The sequence below is a fragment of the Ahaetulla prasina genome, chromosome 1, assembly GCF_028640845.1.
Source record: "Ahaetulla prasina isolate Xishuangbanna chromosome 1, ASM2864084v1, whole genome shotgun sequence".
Taxonomy (NCBI): domain Eukaryota; kingdom Metazoa; phylum Chordata; class Lepidosauria; order Squamata; family Colubridae; genus Ahaetulla; species Ahaetulla prasina.
In genome coordinates, this window is record NC_080539.1 from 336,260,238 (window position 1) to 336,278,714 (window position 18,477).

General features: G+C 33.9%; 1 protein-coding gene across 2 annotated transcripts in view; it reads right to left on the reverse strand.

Annotated features, from left to right (window-relative positions):
• SETD3 (SET domain containing 3, actin N3(tau)-histidine methyltransferase) overlaps nt 1–18,477 on the reverse strand; it is a 58,423-nt gene that overhangs the window by 16,828 nt on the left and 23,118 nt on the right. For both annotated transcript variants that reach the window (XM_058162665.1, XM_058162666.1), the window contains exons 7-8: nt 1,339–1,397; nt 595–709 (exon numbers count right to left, since the gene is read on the reverse strand). In XM_058162665.1, coding sequence (XP_058018648.1) covers nt 595–709; nt 1,339–1,397 — 174 coding nt within the window. The remainder of the gene's footprint in view (nt 1–594; nt 710–1,338; nt 1,398–18,477) is intronic.

Sequence of the window (18,477 nt, forward strand, 5' to 3'; positions counted from 1 at the left end):
ATAGAAATGTGTTGAGATAAAATATTACTAGGCTAACATGGAAATGGGTAAAAGTATAGGAAAGGGAAATGTAAAAATGGAGATATATAGGACAACTATACTGGAATAATAAATGCAAAAAAGAACATAGAAAAAAAAAGCAAGAAAAAAGTTTCAAAAGAATTTCAAGTTTTCTTTTAAGTTTCTATAGTAAACAAAGATAAGACATTCCTTAGTCCTCCATATTTTGAAAGGTTTCACTTTCAGGCCTTTTAAAGCTAGTTTCAACCAAATGAACTAATTTCTAACAACCATAGAACAAAAGCAACGTGAAGTTATTTTTAATTGTTTTAAAGTCATCACTACTAGTTCCTTCACTGTACAACATACGTAAGACAGTTCTCAGTAATAGACATCTCTCAAATGTATTTAATATTTATTTTTAATAATAAACTTTCATGGGAATGCATTCATATTTCAAAGATCTCCAAATCAAGCCATACATTAAAATATGTTTGTGTTTAATTTGATTGGTATGAAATAAAATATCTATCCCAAAAAAGATGCTGAATAAAGAAATTGCATTTATTCCCTCTCATATGAAACCATCCTTACCAGTCCATTGGTGTGATTACACATGTCCCATAAAGGTATCAGAGCTAATGTAACCCTAGAGCCATCCTCAGCAGGAATCTGGTTTTGTCGAGCCATGACTGAGGAAACTGCCCACCTAACAAGCCAAAAAGAAGTTAGTGGCGGTAACTTTTTGTTTTAATACATTTTAAACAATTTAGATATTTTATATATTAAATGCCATTATGGGTTTATTAAAGTCAAACAACTGCAGAATCCTATCTTTTGAAAATCTAGAAAAACAAGCAGCAGTTAAAAACAAACAACAGTACATAAAACAGGTACTTCAGTGTGTTATAAAATTACTAAGAAGGAACTAGAAAATTAGGAATTATTTTTAGGATATGAAAGGTGTAGAAAAGACTTCTGTGAATTAACTTTACTTATAGTGTTATCAATTATGTCACAGTATCTTTCAAAGAAGTCTCACTTATTTTAACCATTTTTCAGAACATTAAACAGCAACTGAAACAAAAATGATTTAAGAGAAGTTTTAGAAAGGAACATAACAATGTATTTTAGAAGAAACCATAAATTAATGCTAATTGGTTAGCTAACAAACTTTGAAGATTAAATACAGATGGCTGCAATAATTATATTCTGTGATCTTTAATGCTAAGTATTATAATGGGACCAGGGATTCATGATTAATAACTTGATTATTGAGGGTAGGGAAGAAATCTGAAAACTTAACAAGTTAGTTTTTAAATAAAAAGGGAAACAAACCTGTAATCATCATAAGTGAAAGAATCCTTTAATGGCAGTTTGCTGGCATTAGGATGGGTCTGAGAAATAAAAGATTCAGAGGAGAGGTGAACAGGGGAAAAAGGCAAAACAAACCCCCCCATAAAAATCAGTCAGCAGAATTTCATTATTTAGCTGCCTAACAGATCCTAACAAGAGCCAAATGAAGCAGGAGGCGTCCAGCCGCTACAGAGGGATCATCATGCTATTATGCTCTCATACATCACTGTCAACTTAATTTGTTGTGCCCAGCAGCCGCCATAAATCTGTTTCTTCATATTTCAAAGACTCAAACTCACAGACAATGGCACACAAGAATTTAAGGTAGACTCCTATCTCCAAACCACTGATGAAAAGTTTTCTGCTCTCAGGGTTTTAATTTTTAAAAGTAATGTAAATGTACTTTAAACTACTTTTAATTGTTCTGTATCCTATTTTTTTTAAATAATAATAATAATTCAGAGAATGGATATCTTTTAGAGACCAAAGACCTGAAAAACACTGAAACTGATAATAGTCAGATGGGTAGGTGAAGGACAGTGCTACATCTATTATCAAACAAAACTATTGAGGCAATTACATTTTTTTCCCCTTAAGGTATTGGTCATACTATATACCAGATCAATAGGACCAGAAAATAATCTTAATTATGATGAGAAAATAAGGATTTTAACCAACTGACTGAAAAGTTCTTCGTATCATATTATGTTTAAATATATAACATTAAAAATCATAGAATTTTACCAAATACTTAAAAATATCCCCCCTCTTGAATTATTAAGACCCATTAAAAAGAACATTTTAATATTTCAATAACAATTGAATAAGAAGGATTCAGAAATTAACAAATGAATAGTTATTTCTACCAGTGGAAATGAGACTTGCATGGACCTATCTTTGCAACATTTTTAAAGCAAGAGGCTCAACACAGCTTCTTTTTTATAGTCTTGATGCATTAGCATCACAAGTGCATGGTAATTTATCATCTCTCACAGTAATGTACTTGCTGGCACTGTGTGCAGGACAGTAGGGGATGAGGTAAAAGTGGCTCAAACCGTAAATCAATTAGAAAACAAAAGCTTGTGCTTAGTGCACAATTTTAGGCAAATTATATATTACAAAAGGCTGCCAATTGGGTGTTATATCCCAGGTGTCCATTCTCTCTAACCCCTTAAAATTAGCTTTGTGGATGGACTAGCTCTGAAAATCTTGTCTCTGAACTAATTTTCAAATCAGTATTCATTTTACATAGAAAATTTCATTGCAAATTTATTCAGTTGTTGGTTATTTTAAGAAATAATTACTGCTAAAATCAGGTGCGGTGGTTAAAGGCATCAAGGCTAGAAATCAGGATGCTGTAAGTTCTATTCCTTCTAAACAGCAATATAATCTTGAGCCAGTCACTGTCTCTCAGCCCTTGGAAGAAGGAAATGGCAAGCTACTTCCAAAAATCATGCCAAGAAAACTTAGGGAACTTGTTCAGACAGTTATCAGAAGTTGAGGCACAAAACCAACCAAACAAGCTCTGTATAATTTTATTAGAGCTATCTTCAAGTAAATGAGAATGCTCTCATCAATCATGGGGAGGAGACGGGGGACGGAATCAAAATGAAACATAGGATGAGGTGCAAAAAAGATACAATAAATACAAGGAAAGCCAGATTTTGAGGATCAATTTTTGATAAAATCATATGTTCAGTTTGCTTCTGTTAATAAGTAGCTAGTTAACGACAAAACCTTATTTTATTTAATAAGACGTATATGCCATTGTTTAGAATGAAACTTCCAAGATACTATAAGACATTTCTAAAATAAAAGATGACCATGAAGTTGACATTATTGCTATTATCACTATATAGAAGTAGAGGGAGAATGGATTATTATGTATGCTGCCTTGAACTCCTGAATGAGGGATATAAATTTAATGAATAAACACATCATGTACCAATAAAAATCAGGTAATAGCATACACCGTCCTGAGTCTTCGGAGAAAGGCGGTATAAAAATACGAATAATAAATAAATAAATAAATAAATAAATAAATAAATAAATAATACACACAAGTATAATCAGAACTTAGTTAAAATCATAATGACAGGAAAAATCTTAAGATGCTATTTAAAAACCTTTTTAAAAGCAGATGTTTTATTGAAAAAAAAATTCACAAACATGGAAACAAGATATAGCAATAACCTTTTAAAAATAGCAAACATTTATTTTAAAATTGACAATTTGAGCTTTTTAATGAACTACACGTGATAAAATGTGTTTACAACAGTACACAATTACATTTACTTTTTGTAACTTTCAACTGAAAAGTCTTCCTATAAACAATTATATCAGGATTTATCTCTGAACGACAGATGACTAACATGGCTCTGTCTCCATCTACTGACAGGATGAGTATAAAGCAGGATCAAAAACTTTTGTCTTAAAAATGCAAAAGGACAATTTTTTTCTAGGAAAATTTTCAGCAACTAATTAATTAATCAGATAATTTTACTATATGGAATATAAAAGCATTGACCTTTAAAAGAATAGCACATGCATCTCTATATTAATAGAATATTTATAAAATTCCTTTCTAAATAAAAAAGCCATAACAAGTTATAGAAAATGAAGAAAAGACATTTAAATATTACTTATATTTAATTATCTCACTATACGTAAGGTAAAAAACTATAGGTAAAAAACAGACACGGTGGCTCAGGGGCTAGGACGCTAAGCTTGTCGATCGAAAGGTCGGCAGCTCAGCGGTTCGAATCCCTAGTGCTGCCGTGTAACGGGGTGAGCTCCCGTTACTTGTCCCAGCCTCTGTCAACCTAGCAGTTTCGAAAGCACATAAAAATGCAAGTAGAAAAAATAGGGACCACCTTTGGTGGGAAGGTAACAGCGTTCTGTGCGCCTTTGGCGTTGAGTCATACCGGCTACATGACCACGGAGACGTCTTCGGACAGCACTGGCTCTTCGGCTTTGAAACAGAGATGAGCACCGCCCCCTAAAGTCGGCAACGACTAGCACGTATGTGCGAGGGGAACCTTTACCTTTATAGGTAAAAATCTTCATATAAACCAAGCAGAGCAGCATTTTACTTCTGATCAACTAAGGGATTTAGTTCAAACCATCTGGAAGGCTATTCTTCCCAGGTTGTTTGCAATAGACTAGACCAAATTTACAAACAGCAAATTATATTTTTGGAAAATAGGCAATAACACTGTAATCTAGCAGATGTTTGAGAACTGCACAGAATACATGGAACAAAACCTCCATTAAGGTATAGAAATGAAAATAAAACTCTTTTTGTTCAAGTGCCCTTTTCTTAAGGTATTCTGAATCCAAGATATATATCACTGGGAATCAGGCACTGAAATATGCACACAGTGACCTTGATAAATGTAATCAAGGTATCAAAGTTCAAATTACATTTGCCTAGTATTCCAATGTAAGAGCATGTATCTAGCTCTATATCTAGTTGAACTATGGAATCCTTGGTGCTATCTGAATTTGGTTGTTTGCTGGCAGATGTTTCATTATCCAACTACCAAACTCAGAGAGCATCAAGGGCTCCACATTTGCTCAGAATTTTCTTTCCTGTTGATAATATCCCATCTCACCTCAAACTATAAGATATTAAAAAGGGAATAGATTTTTAAGTTAAAACACCATCCACAGAACAAAAAGTTCCCAAAACTCATATAGAACCAGTATAACCTTTGGAGTTATTCAAAATCCAAGAAAGAAAAAATTAGGACAAGTTGTGCCTGGTGTTCAAAATATATCTGTCCCAAGTTACTATCCTAAGCAGAGTACTGGAATAGTGTGCAATTGGTCTTCTCAACCAGTAGTATGGTTAGGGGGAGTGCCGAACATGAAGAATAGTGAATGGGACAATACAGCACCCAATATTTTACTGGGTGCCCAATATTTTACTGGGTCAGAGGTGTATGCTATAGTTAGCTACCAATGATGTAACTGTCCTTGAACAATTGTAGGATGCTGTCCAGTCAAGACATATTTGTAGATATGAACTCTATGATCTGTAGATTTCACCAAGAATTTTCTTATATAGTTCTTTTTAGATGTATATAGTTTAGTAACAGAGTTGGAAGTGATCTTGGAGATCATCTAGTCCAACCCCCCTGTTTAGGCAGGAGACCTGTACTAGGGATTCAAACCGCCAAACTGCCACCTTTCTGACTGACAAGCTCAGTGTCTTAGCCACTGAGCCACCCAGTCAGGTTTATTTATATAAATAAATTTAACTATAATTTATATAAACTATATAAATTTATATAGTTCTTTTTATTTCTTTTCTAGTTTTTATTTCTTTTGTAGTTTGCCAGGAGGATGAGGCAAATTAATCATCTTCATTCCTAGAAATAATGAAATCCAGCAATTAATATCAGAAGATTGAATATTTAATACCCATGTTTCCCCAAAAATAAGACGCTGTCTTAATTTTTTTTTGACACCAAAAAAAAGGTACCAGGTCTTATTTTCGGGGGATGTCATCCACTGGCTCACCTCACTTGCGCAAATCAACCCGTTTTCTTTTCGCTATCAGAGGCCTTCAGGAACTTCTTCTGTGGCTGGCAAGGCTTTCCTGAAGGCCTCTGTAGCCGATAACAGAGCTCTGGATCAATCCAGAGCTCTGTTATTGGCTGCAGAGGCTTTGAGGAAAGCCTTGCCAGCCTTGCCAGCTGCAGAAGAACTGGGCCGGCAGGGCAGGTGTTGGGGTGTGCAAGGCCTGGCTGCAACTGTCCGAAGGTAAGTAGTAGGCAGCTCCACCACCACCACCCCATTTCCTCCCTAGCTTAATTTTTATCTGTGTATCCTGGAGTGGGCGGGGTCTTGATTATTATCTTATCTTATTTTGGGTAGGGCTTATATTGGGCACACATGTAAAAATCAAGCTAGGACTTACTTTTGGAGTAGGTTGTATTTTTGGGGAAACACGGTACTTGGTTCTATTATAAATGGACAACAAGTGTGGTCATCCAGATCAAAATGCAAACCCTATTTTGAATATAATTTGAAATTACTTTTTGGCCAAAGATGTGTCTCAATAAGTTTATTTCAATTCCAGAAAATAAGTGAGAAATATAAACTATGATTTATAACGCTTATATTTGTTCACTTACCAAATCCAAAACGGTACTAGCAAAGTGTAAATATCCAATATTACATTTTAAGGCAACTGATGTTTAATTATTAAATAGTATACAGCATGTTAAATACAGAGGAAATAAAGTTTCATAGGTTAATACAATAATTTTTAAAGCCTCCTGCATTTTTTCTGAAAATCTCCAGAGAGGTACATGCACATTTCTAGCAATCTTTCTCCCTCCTAATACATCACAGGAAATACTCTTAATACAAAATTTTACTGTTTCACAGCAAATTTATTTTGTATTTTTGAAAATGCAGTATTTTAACATATGTTAGCATATCTTATCTGAAATGATCAAGAGAAAAATACTCCGATTAAAAAAATTGATTTAGCATGCAGTTTCACTTCACAGTCCCTCTGTAAAAATGAAATCTCCCTAACAAACTCTTAATAAAACCTGTCAATATATCTAGAAAGAAAAATGACACAAATGCATTAAGTATTAAATACCCTTGGAAAAAGTCACATATTCCATGAATTTTTGATGTACTATCTTGACATTAATGTAAAACCTTGATATTTATAATTGACAGATATTTAATAAAGTATAGAATATGGCTGCTGCATAGCATGCAAATTTTTCAGGTTGATCAAAAGGAGATAGACACTTATTCAAATGAAGCAACTTGTTGGTAAATGGCAAAACTCAGATTAAGTTTGTATAGTCTTAGTTTAAGAAATAATATGCCCACTTCATTTCAGATAACTCTAAATACATGATAAAATTATGCTGCATTTTTAAAAAGTGCCAGTAAGATTATGGCAATTGTTTAGCTAATAAGGGCATGCTACAATGTTGCAGGGTAGCAATAAAACTATTTAAATGGCTATTTATAAATAAAACTGTTTTGGAAACAAGCTATTTAAAACTCATAGGATAATAAAAATGATGAACCAAGATTCTCGGATATGCAGTACATATGCATTTATTCAGAAATCCACACAAAGTTCAAAAAAGCTTTTTCTCAATTTGTATATATATGACAGTGTTCTCAAAAGTAATGATTTCAAAATGAATATTCCGTTTTTGTTAGTTGCCTGGAAAATTGACTCTCCTATATGCTTAACACCATATTCAGATTATAATTAAAGAGCAAAGTCCAACTTTTCTGTTATTAATGGCAATTTGATCCTAGCACCTACCACAACCACAACAGTGTGCATGTTGTGTATCTGTATCACACACAGACACACACATACACACTAACAGCAAGGCAAAATCATAGAATATATTTTAATATATTTATATTAATATTTTGAAATATTTTGAAGGGACTTGGGAAATCAAATTCTCTGCTCAATGTAAGAATCCATTATTATAATGCTCCAAAAGAAAACCATCTAGCCTGCTATTTATTTTTTACAAAGAAAAATCCACCAAGTCCTGAGACAATCTGTTGAATAGCTCTTACCATTAGACAATTCTTCTTCATTTTCCAATGAAAATCTGATTGTATTTTGGAAAACTCTGAATAATTCTGCTTTTTTTTTGTGTGTGTGTGTGTTTACATTTATATCCCGCCCTTCTCCGAAGACTCAGGGCGGCTTACAGTGTATAAGGCAATAGTCTCATTCTATTTGTATATTTTTACAAAGTCAACTTATTGCCCCCCCAACAATCTGGGTCCTCATTTTACCTACCTTATAAAGGATGGAAGGCTGAGTCAACCTTGGGCCGGGCTTGAACCTGCAGTAATTGCAGGCTACTGTGTTCTAATAACAGGCTCTAACAGCCTGAGCTATTCCGGCCCTTATATATGCTTCTATATAATAGTCCTTCACATGCTCAAAGACAACTATTATAGAATAGAATTTTATTGGCCAAGTGTGATTGGACACACAAGGAATTTGTCTTGGTGCATATGCTCTCAGTGTACATAAAAGAAAAGATACGTTCATCAAGGTACGACATTTACAACACAATTGATGGTCAATATATCAATATAAATAGTTGTCCAAGTACTTTAAACACTTATATGTCAACAAAGAAAAATATTTTATTAGATGGAACACTCCAATTATGGCACATTTCCTCCATCTTAACCATAAATTCTTGCATTTATACTGGCATTTCTATTAGTTGTCTTATTTTGATTTAATTAATTTCTAGTGCCACAATACAAAAACCGGCTGACACTTGTTAACAGATGGGGCCAGGAATATACCTCACCCACAGGAAACAACAGAGCAGAACAGACAACCAGAGAGACATCCCTCAAGTAGCCTAAATCCAAGCATGAAACACTTTAAATGTAACTACCAGCACCTTGAAGTGAATCTGGGAAAATACTGGCAATCAAAGCAAGCTTGTAGAGCAGAAATGGCACATGTGCCAAACAATGTTCCTGTTTCTTACTTCTTGGTTGATGTAAAACCAATGATTTGGTTTTATATTTGTCCATTTTTTGAGAGGCAATGTTTCAGCAAAATGTTAGGAAATTTCCTGATAGGGCTATACTTGTGAGAGTTTATCGTCCAATCGACATCAAGGTAATTACTTTATGCCTCTTCAAAAGATCTGCAGTTTACTTCAATCATTCTCAATTTTCCAACTGGACAGGAAATTCTAGACATCATCAAGATCACTACTTTGGTTCATTCCTCTGGTTTTTCTATTAGCATGCTTAGTAAACTCCTCACTCAAGCATATTTTAAAAGCAAGTGACATTATTATAGAACATTGCTCAATAATTTACATGCTTTTTGGCATGACAGCCATGTGTGAATTGTCATGGGTAGGCTAGAACTTTTAAGCTGTTTAAGGTTACCACCGTTAAGAGAAAACAGCAACAGTGCTCCAGTTAAGGAGAGTGAAATAGAGTGGAACTTGTAGTTATTTTTTATCATGACAGGCATGTGCCGCACCAAGTCAGATTGTTTAGGCCGAAAGTGTAGAAGACAACTCATTTCTAATTTAGTTAAATTACTAATTTCTAAACAACGTAAGTCCCTTAAGCAGTTTAATAGTGCTCAAAATATGCATCTTCTTTTATTATTTCACTCCAGATTTATCAGGTTTCTATTGTGCTTTATTTTTTATTGAACATTCATAATTGCTGTTGCATCAAGGAGAAAAACATTAAATCCAAACAATACACTCTGTATATCTGTATATGATTAACTATTGAGGCACGGAATGTTGAACTACAGATTACATCTCAGTGGACAGAGTTGCTTTCTGGAAAGCAACCTAATCTGAGAAATATATACTGTTATTCTGTTTTAGTTGCCAAAATAAAAGCTCATTGAAACTCTCTGTGGCCAGGGGAGGGGTTAAAAACCTCATCTTTTAAAGAAGAGTCTCAATAGACCTTAGTGTTTTGTAGTCAACATAATATTTCTCCCCAGTGTGGCTTAAAAATGTGCAAAAACAATTTCATCTAATATTGGCATATATAGCTTTGAAGCATAGAGTTTTCAGTCAAAGTATTCAGGGAGATGATTTTAATGGAATTGTAAGTCATTAAGAGCATCAAAAATAAATTAAAAGTAGTTATGTTGGCAAGCAGGGTCCAAAATACAGAAAATAATGGCTTCCCAAATGACAAGTTTTATAATTTTCAAAATGGAAAATTCTTATTCAACCAATGAACTTACTACTCATACAGAAAAGGGACTTAACAGATGAGGTTGGGAATGCACCATGAAATACAAAATCCAATAAAAGGCTTAACAAAATAGATTTAAAGTTTTTGGCATGGAGAAAATTCACTGTCAAATAAATGTGGGATCCCCTGGCATTTTATCCACAATTGAAGGAGCACAATCAGAAAACCAGAGATTTCAGCTGAATTCACTCATTTAACTTTTCCTTTAACGTTGTGCTTAAACTTCCAAGGTCCCCAAGATTCTCTGTGAGTATGCCAATGATTGACTACATCTGTTCCCTATAACTGTCAATTTACTCCTGCCACTATCATAGTAAACAGTAAATTTTAAAAATCTATGGAAAGCTTAAAAGTGTAAAATAAAACTTCCTAACAGTAAAATAAAACAAAAGAAGGTCCTAAACTATTTAAGGCACTTTCTAGGACAGCTCTGTCTTTAATGTGGAATGTATTCAAGGATGGCACCAACCTGATATCTACTGGGTGAGTGCCCCAATGTTTTCTGATCTATGCTTCTGCTACTTAACGAAAGAAAAGTCAACCACTTTCTTAAGTTGTTTGTTTTCATCACTAAATAGCTGTAACCATGAGGACGTTTTATCGATATTTACACAAATTTCTCTTCTAAATTTCTACTTTCAGTTTTAATTCTACTCTCTAGAACAGGGCCCCCAACCTTTTGGGCACCAGAGACCGGTTCCATGGAGGTTTTCCACAGATCAGAGGCAGCATAGTTCTCTAATTACAACCATAACTATGATTAGAATTTCTGTTGCTATAAGAAGACAATCATTAAGGAAGTCACACTGATTTATGCAATATCTTTTGCTGAAGTAATTAAGCAAATCCAGCTTCATCCATTGATTTTGCTTATCAGAGGTCTGCTGGAAAGGTTGCAAATAGAAACCACATGACCCAGAGATAGATGAACAGGCTGAGCCCAAGGGCGGGGTCAAATGTATCATCAGTTTGGAGTCATTGCATTACAAAAGACCCAAGACCACACACACACACACACACACACACACACACACTGTGAACTCTGCTGACCCTTATCTAGCACGAATTTGGCTTGACCATTAGTAAAACAGAGTCTTGTATATAGATAGCATATAAAAAACCTTTAGTGCTTTGAACTCAACTTCAGTTCCTAATTATTTGTGTCTGATATCAGGATACTGCAACCAACATTAATACATGCAGGTTTCCCAGCATCTGAATCCTGATCACATGACCACATGGATACTGCAATAGTCAGTAAGCCATAAGCAACATTTTCAGTATTGTCTTAACTTCAATTGGTCACTAAACAAAGGTTCATAAGCCATGGACTATCTATTCTATTCTACTCTCCCAATCCAGTGTTCCATCATTCTATATTACTGTATTTTTATATCAAAGATTTATAATTTAGGTATCATATTTAGTTCCCCCTTTTCCCATGTTTGCTCTTTTGTTGAACTTTTTTTTTAATTAAAAAAGTTTTACAAAATTTTAACAAATATCTCCCCTCCTTCCCCTCCCCTCCCCAAACTCCCTTCTCCCTTCCCCCTTTTCCCAACCCGCCCCTCCCCCAACTTACCAGAGAAAATACAGGGTATAACAAACATCTAACAATCATAAGCTAACTTATGCTAACTATCCATAAACTCTCATCCTCCCCTAGGACGTTAACTCTCCTTTTACATACAGAGAAATATAAATATAATTCTTGCAGTCTGTTCATTCAAAAGCTATTTGATATTTCTTGGTCTGGTATTTATTTTGAATATAGTCAATCCATCTTTTCCATTCCACTATGTATCTTTCTTGTGAACAGTCTTTCAAATATGCCGAAATTTTTGCCATCTCTGCTAAATTTGCAACTTTTAATATCCATTCTTTAATCGTAGGCAAATGTTCCTTCTTCCAATATTGCGCTACCAATAGTCTGGCTGCTGATATTAAATTTAAAATCAATTTACTCTCTATTATTGTACAATCCGAAATTATACCCATTAAAAACAATTGTGGAGTAAACTTTATCTTCTTTTTCAAAATATTTTGCATAACCCACCAAATTCTTATTCAAAATGGTTTGATTTTTTTACAAGTCCACCATATATGATAATAAGTAGCATCATCATAGGACCCGGATATCTACGGGACCGCCTACAGGACCGCCTACCATATGCCTCCCACCCTCCAGTGCGCTCCCATAGAGAGGGTCTCCTCAGGGTGCCGTCAGCCAAACAATGCCAGGGGGAGAGCCTTCTCTCTCTCCTACCCTCTGGAATGAGCTCCCTCCCGGACTCCGTCAACTTCCTGACCTCCGGGCCTTTCACCGCAAGCTGAAGAGTTATCTATTCTTCCGAGCAGGACTGGCATAATATGGGTTTTAAATTGGATTTTAAATGGGGGTTTTATATCATGTCTTTTATAGTTTTAATTTGGCCAAGGTTGAATAAGTTTTTTAAATGGGTTTTATTGTGTATTGAATTGTATTTTTATCTGGCTGTTAACCACCCTGAGCCTTCGGGAGAAGGGTGGTATAAAAATTAAATAATAATAATAATAATAATAATAATAATAATAATAATAATAATAATAATAATAATAATAATTATTATTATTATTATTATTATTATTATTATTATTATTATTATTATTATTATTATTATTAAGCTTGCAAATTCGGATACATACAGGCTAATTTTTTAGGATCTAGATGCCATCTATAAAACATTTTGTAAAAATTTTCTCTTAAATTTTGTCCTTGTGTAAATTTAACATTTCTAACCCAAATTTTCTCCCAAGTTTCCATTATTATAGGTTCCTGTATATTTTGTGCCCATTTTATCATACAGTCCTTAACTAGTTCCATTTCTGAATCTATTTCTAGCAATGCATTATACAACCTTTTAATATGCGATTGACTTTGGTCTCTAATCTTTTACCAAATTTTCCTCGTTTTGCATGATACCAATTTTCTGGTCCTCTTTCCATCTAGCTTGCAGCTGTCCATACTGAAACCAAGTATGAATTATCCTTTCTTCTTTCTTTTGTTGAACTTTTGTTATCTTTTCATTCCTTTCTTCAATTTGACACTTGAAAAAGTTTTCATTCTCTTATCATTTATACATTGATGAATGTAATGTTCTTCTAGCTTTTTTCATTTTGACATTCTTGCTCCTCCTCCTCTTCTCCTTTGCAGCAATTCAAAAACACTGGTATTTTAATTTACTACAGCATGTCATTTTCTAGGATGTTATTCTTAGGATTAGAAAAACAATATATCTGGAAATATGCTATTAAAAATATGAAAGAGCTTCTATTTTTCAATATTTTGTTGCATTCTCTTTTCAATATGGCAGAAAATAGGCACAGCTGGGAGGCTATAGCTCTGATTTGATAGACTAAAGTGCATACAATGATAATATACGGCAGGAGTTTTTCCCTCCATAAAGCTACAAATATGCCCATGTGCAGAGAAAATTAAAACAGGAACTGCTGGGTTTCCGTTTCAGACACAACCCAAAATTTTTGTGTTCAAAGAGCAAAGAATCTTCACTGTACATGTCTATGAACTGTATGGCTCCCTCTTGTGTTTATTTTATCATATTTCACTGTTCAAAAAACTAAACATTATGCAATAAACGTGTGTTCTGTTCACTTTGCCGTATATAATTTGTACTCATAAAAGGGTAATGGCAGCAACACATATGCATTAAAAAAATGGGGAAAGAATTATAAATACATACAAATTGAAATAAACTGAAGAATTCCCCAGAAGTTAAGTTTTAAAAAAGCCTAATACCTATTTTTTTCTGTTTGTTTTTTTTTAAAATCAAGCTTAAGTTATTTTGTCAATTGCCTTATGTCTATTTTAGGAATTAGATTATGTTTCTGGCCCTTTGCTAATAGCAACGGCTATTTTTGAATATATAAACTTGTACAAGAGATGTAGAAGAAACAGCATTCTCTCAGTTTTCAACTGCGCTCAAAATAATTGCAATCTAAAAGTGCTTAGAAATAACATTTTGAAAATTTACTCCTACTGCTTTCATCAAGACACTGTATTATTGATTAACAATCAAATATGTGATTATAAACTTTTGTATTGTTTGTAAACCAACAAGCAGACTGATGCGATATATATAGCTAGACAACAGGAACTAGATATTAGATTCAACTATATTACAGAATATACAGCTATGGTTTTCCCAGTTGCAATGTATGGCTGTGAAAGTTGGACCATAAGAAAGGATGAGCACCAAAGAATTGAGGCCTTTGAACTATGGTGCTGGAGAAGACTCCTGCAAGTCCCTTGGACTGCAAGGCGATCAAACCGGTCAGTCCTAGAGGAGATCAACACTGACTGCTCTTTAGAAGGCCAGATCCTGAAGATGAAATTCATCTACTTTGGCCACCTAATGAGAAGGAAGGATTCACTGGAGAAGAGCCTAATGCTGGGACCAATTGAGGGAAAAAGAAGAAGGGGATGATAAAGAATGAGGTGGCTGGATGGAGTCACTGAAGCAGTGAGCTTAAATGGACTCCGGGGGATGCTAGAGGACAGGAAGGCCTGGAGGAACGTTGTCCATGGGGTCGCGATGCATTGGACATGACTTTGTGACTAACAACAACAACATATTACAGAAACGTCACAGGGCAAATCTGGTTTACATGATTCTTAAAAATACATAGATCATAAAGATGTATATGCCTTGGTACCCTTTTAAACATTTCACCTTTCAGTCAGGTATAATACTATTATTAAAATACTAGGAAACATTATATAGTGAATAATAAATATACACTATCCACTGATATTCCTAATAGCACTTATATAAGCATGTCAGCATTATTATCTCTCATAGTGAAAGGCAGGAGGAGAATGACTTACCTGAGCCTATCCAAGTAAATATACAGCAAAGACAAAAATCAAAGCAGAGACTTTTTGATTTGTAGTCTTTTGGCCATCAAAAGTGGTTTGGGCTCTAGCTAACTATACTGTACATCCTCTTCTAGAAAGCCATGCTACTCACCCACTATGTACCTATAAATCAGTTTTTCATTTTTATTTAGTAATTAACATTCCATGTGAATGATGTCAGCTTGTGTTTTAAATTATTTTTAAATATGTATTTCTACAAACATCCTTCTTAAAATCAGCTATTTTCTCAGCTTTTACTACATTCTCTACTGTGTTATCCATTAGAGGGAATAATATTAATCCAACTCAACATGGTAAGTCAATTTTATGTCATAATGATAAAGAATCCACCCAACAGTAATATAACAATAGTTCAAGTTACTATACCATAAAGCTTGTGATACTACTACCAACTTGAAACAATTTTAGACAGAACAAAATTGAAACAATTTTAGACAGAACACACATTTTTAAAAGTTCTTGCGAAAGATACAGACACTCTATTGTTCCTTCAAAATGCATCTTTCATTTTGGAATGCTGGCATGCTAATGATCACACTTGTCTACTTTTAAATGTCAGTATTACACATAAGATATAATCTGGATATCGTGTCACTTGGTGGCATACTTTATTAACTTTGCACTAGGGTAGCATATGGCAGACATACTTTCTTTTAAAAAAAACCATCATTTAAAACAACATTAAAAGCATTGCCTGGTAAAAGCGTTGCCAGGTTTCTTTTTTAAAATGCTGGAGCTTATCTATGACATTGGCGTCTCATTAATATAGCACCTTCTGTTCTAAAGGGAGGAAACTTGAATCTTTCAGCCTTCATCGTTCTATCACAGTATCTTACAATTTGTCCAGGCATGTTTTAAACTGCCCAACTAAAAAAATGCCACCAGTACTGCTATTTTAGAGCAACTAGATACATTAAGCAAATAAACTAAAGACTGACTTCACATAAAAAGAAATGTTAAAATAAGAAAAGTTATTTTAGAATAGAAAAGAATAACATTGTTACTTTAAATGTACACTAATCAGCATACATTAAAATGAAATTTTGCTGCATTCAGCTCTCAAAAGATAGCCATTATGCATTTACCCACATACACACACACACACGACACAAAGAAACATCACAATCTAGTTTGAATGTGTACATATACATGGTGAAAAAAAGGAATCCTGCAAGTGTACAAGATGGATGATATATGGAACAAAGCTGTTACAGAATCTAGTATTCCTGCTGTAGATACTTTGAAACCTCCTCCCAGAAGGAAGAAACAGACTATGAAGTGGGTGTATGGGGGTTTCTAACAATGCTTCGAGCTCTAAACACATAGCACTTGTAAGCAGTATCCTGAATAACGGGAAGCGAGTTTCCTGTAATCTTTTCAGCTGTCCTTGCCAATCTCTGTATGGACCTTCTATATGAAGCATGCTACCACCAAACCAGTGATGCAATTTGTTAAAACGGTCTCAATCTTGCCTCTGTAAAAAGTGGCCAGGATAGAAGGAGAAAGATGTGCCCTCCTCATCTGATGCAGGAAATGCAAACACTAGTTTGTATGCTTCACTAAAGTTAGAGTATTTTTTATATTGTATGGAAAAAACGAATATAGCTTTAAAAGCAATCTGGGACTACTTTGTCTAACCTAATTTTCAAAATGTTTTTATGATAATACTAGCACGAGGTACAAATCTTTCATTTTAAAATATTAAAAATGTTCAAAACAGTTGTAAATTGACTTTACAATTCAATAAAGGCAGGCAGGCACTAGAATATATTTCAACAGAGATTTTATTTCATTAAACAACAGTGTTGAAAGATTTTACTATATGATATACCCATTTCAATGTAGGAAATATTCTTTTCAATAAAAGCTTAATGCACACTGAACAGATATCTAAGAAGATTTTGGTTGATTTTTAGGTGTCACAAAATCAAATCTAATAAGGTGTTCTGTCACTATGTTAAACATTGAGAATATTTTCTTGTCTTTGCAATATAAAGCCTTAGTAACTATGAACACGTACACAAAGGTTTTGGAAAAAGCTAAGTATAGCACAGGGAACAAATGGCTAGAAGAAGAAGCATTTAGAAGAAAATTGTACTGTGAATTAAAAAGCCATAATGCCATGACACCAATTTATCAATGAAAATATACTCTCCTGTACTACTCTACCTCACCTGTAAACATGCTCCTGTCAAAAATCTTTGCATGTACTCAATCTATAGATGTATTAAGTAGAAGAATATAGGGTTCAATTTCATCTCTACAAATACTTAATTATATAAGAGGTTCAGTGGCTTAAGCTGTAATATTTTACTCATGGAGTTAACAAAAAGGCCACAAATACAAAGAATCATAACAATGGTTCCCTTTATCTATCCCATCCACACATAAAATGATGGAATAATAAAGTACAATGTACTTATCTACATCATCCAGCTCCCATGATCTTGGCCAATCTACACATTTGATGTATTTTTATTCATAAAACAGTTTTGATTGCAAAGTAAGGTTTAAAATGTGCATTATTATAGTGAGTTTATTTTTCAAAAATTCACCTCCTAAATATTTCCTGTGTTTTTTTAAAGACTCCCCCACTTTGAGTTAGTCTTAATTCCTGGTGGACATATATGGATAAATCCAAGCAATTAATTTTACAACAATTTTTGTAAAATGATTTGCCATTGCCTTTTCCCTGAGAGTAAGAGAAAGTGGTCCAGCTAGTTTTATGCCTAAGGCAGGTCTAGAACTCACTTTCCCATCTTCTAGCCCAGTGCCTTTAAACATTGCACTGAACTTGCTCTTTTAATAAAGCTATCTTTTTAAAATGTTCTTTGTTTTATTTTTTAAAATTTTATTTTTATTGAGTTTTTACAAATAAGCAAATCTTATTTACATCTTAAGCATATCTGCGACCACTTACATAGCATAACATTCCAATTCGAATGCATCCTATACATTTTTACTATACATTTTGATTCTCTGACTTTTTTGATTCTGATTCTTTTTTTAACCTTTTTTTAAATGTTCTTTTTCTCTCTTTTGTACAAATCCATAATATCTTTTCTAATAATTTAAAAGGTCTTACTTTCATTTTCTCCTCTACCTATTGCTACCTCTACCTTTAATAAGATTTTGCTTTTATTTACAATTATTCCTTCCTTCCTTGCATAAGAAAGTTCTCTTAATAATCAGTTAATTAGATATATTTGGGCTATTCCTGCTGTTGCCAACTTCCAGATCAGTTAGGGTAGACAAGGACAGTCTTGTCAATCGTTCTGCTACTCTACACAGCTTTACTTGTCTTCCACTCTTCTACAAACTTTAGGTAAAAAGTCTTTTCTTTGTCTACAATACTTAGATCATAACCACCTATCTGCTGAACAATGACAGCTCAGAAAGTCTCAGAT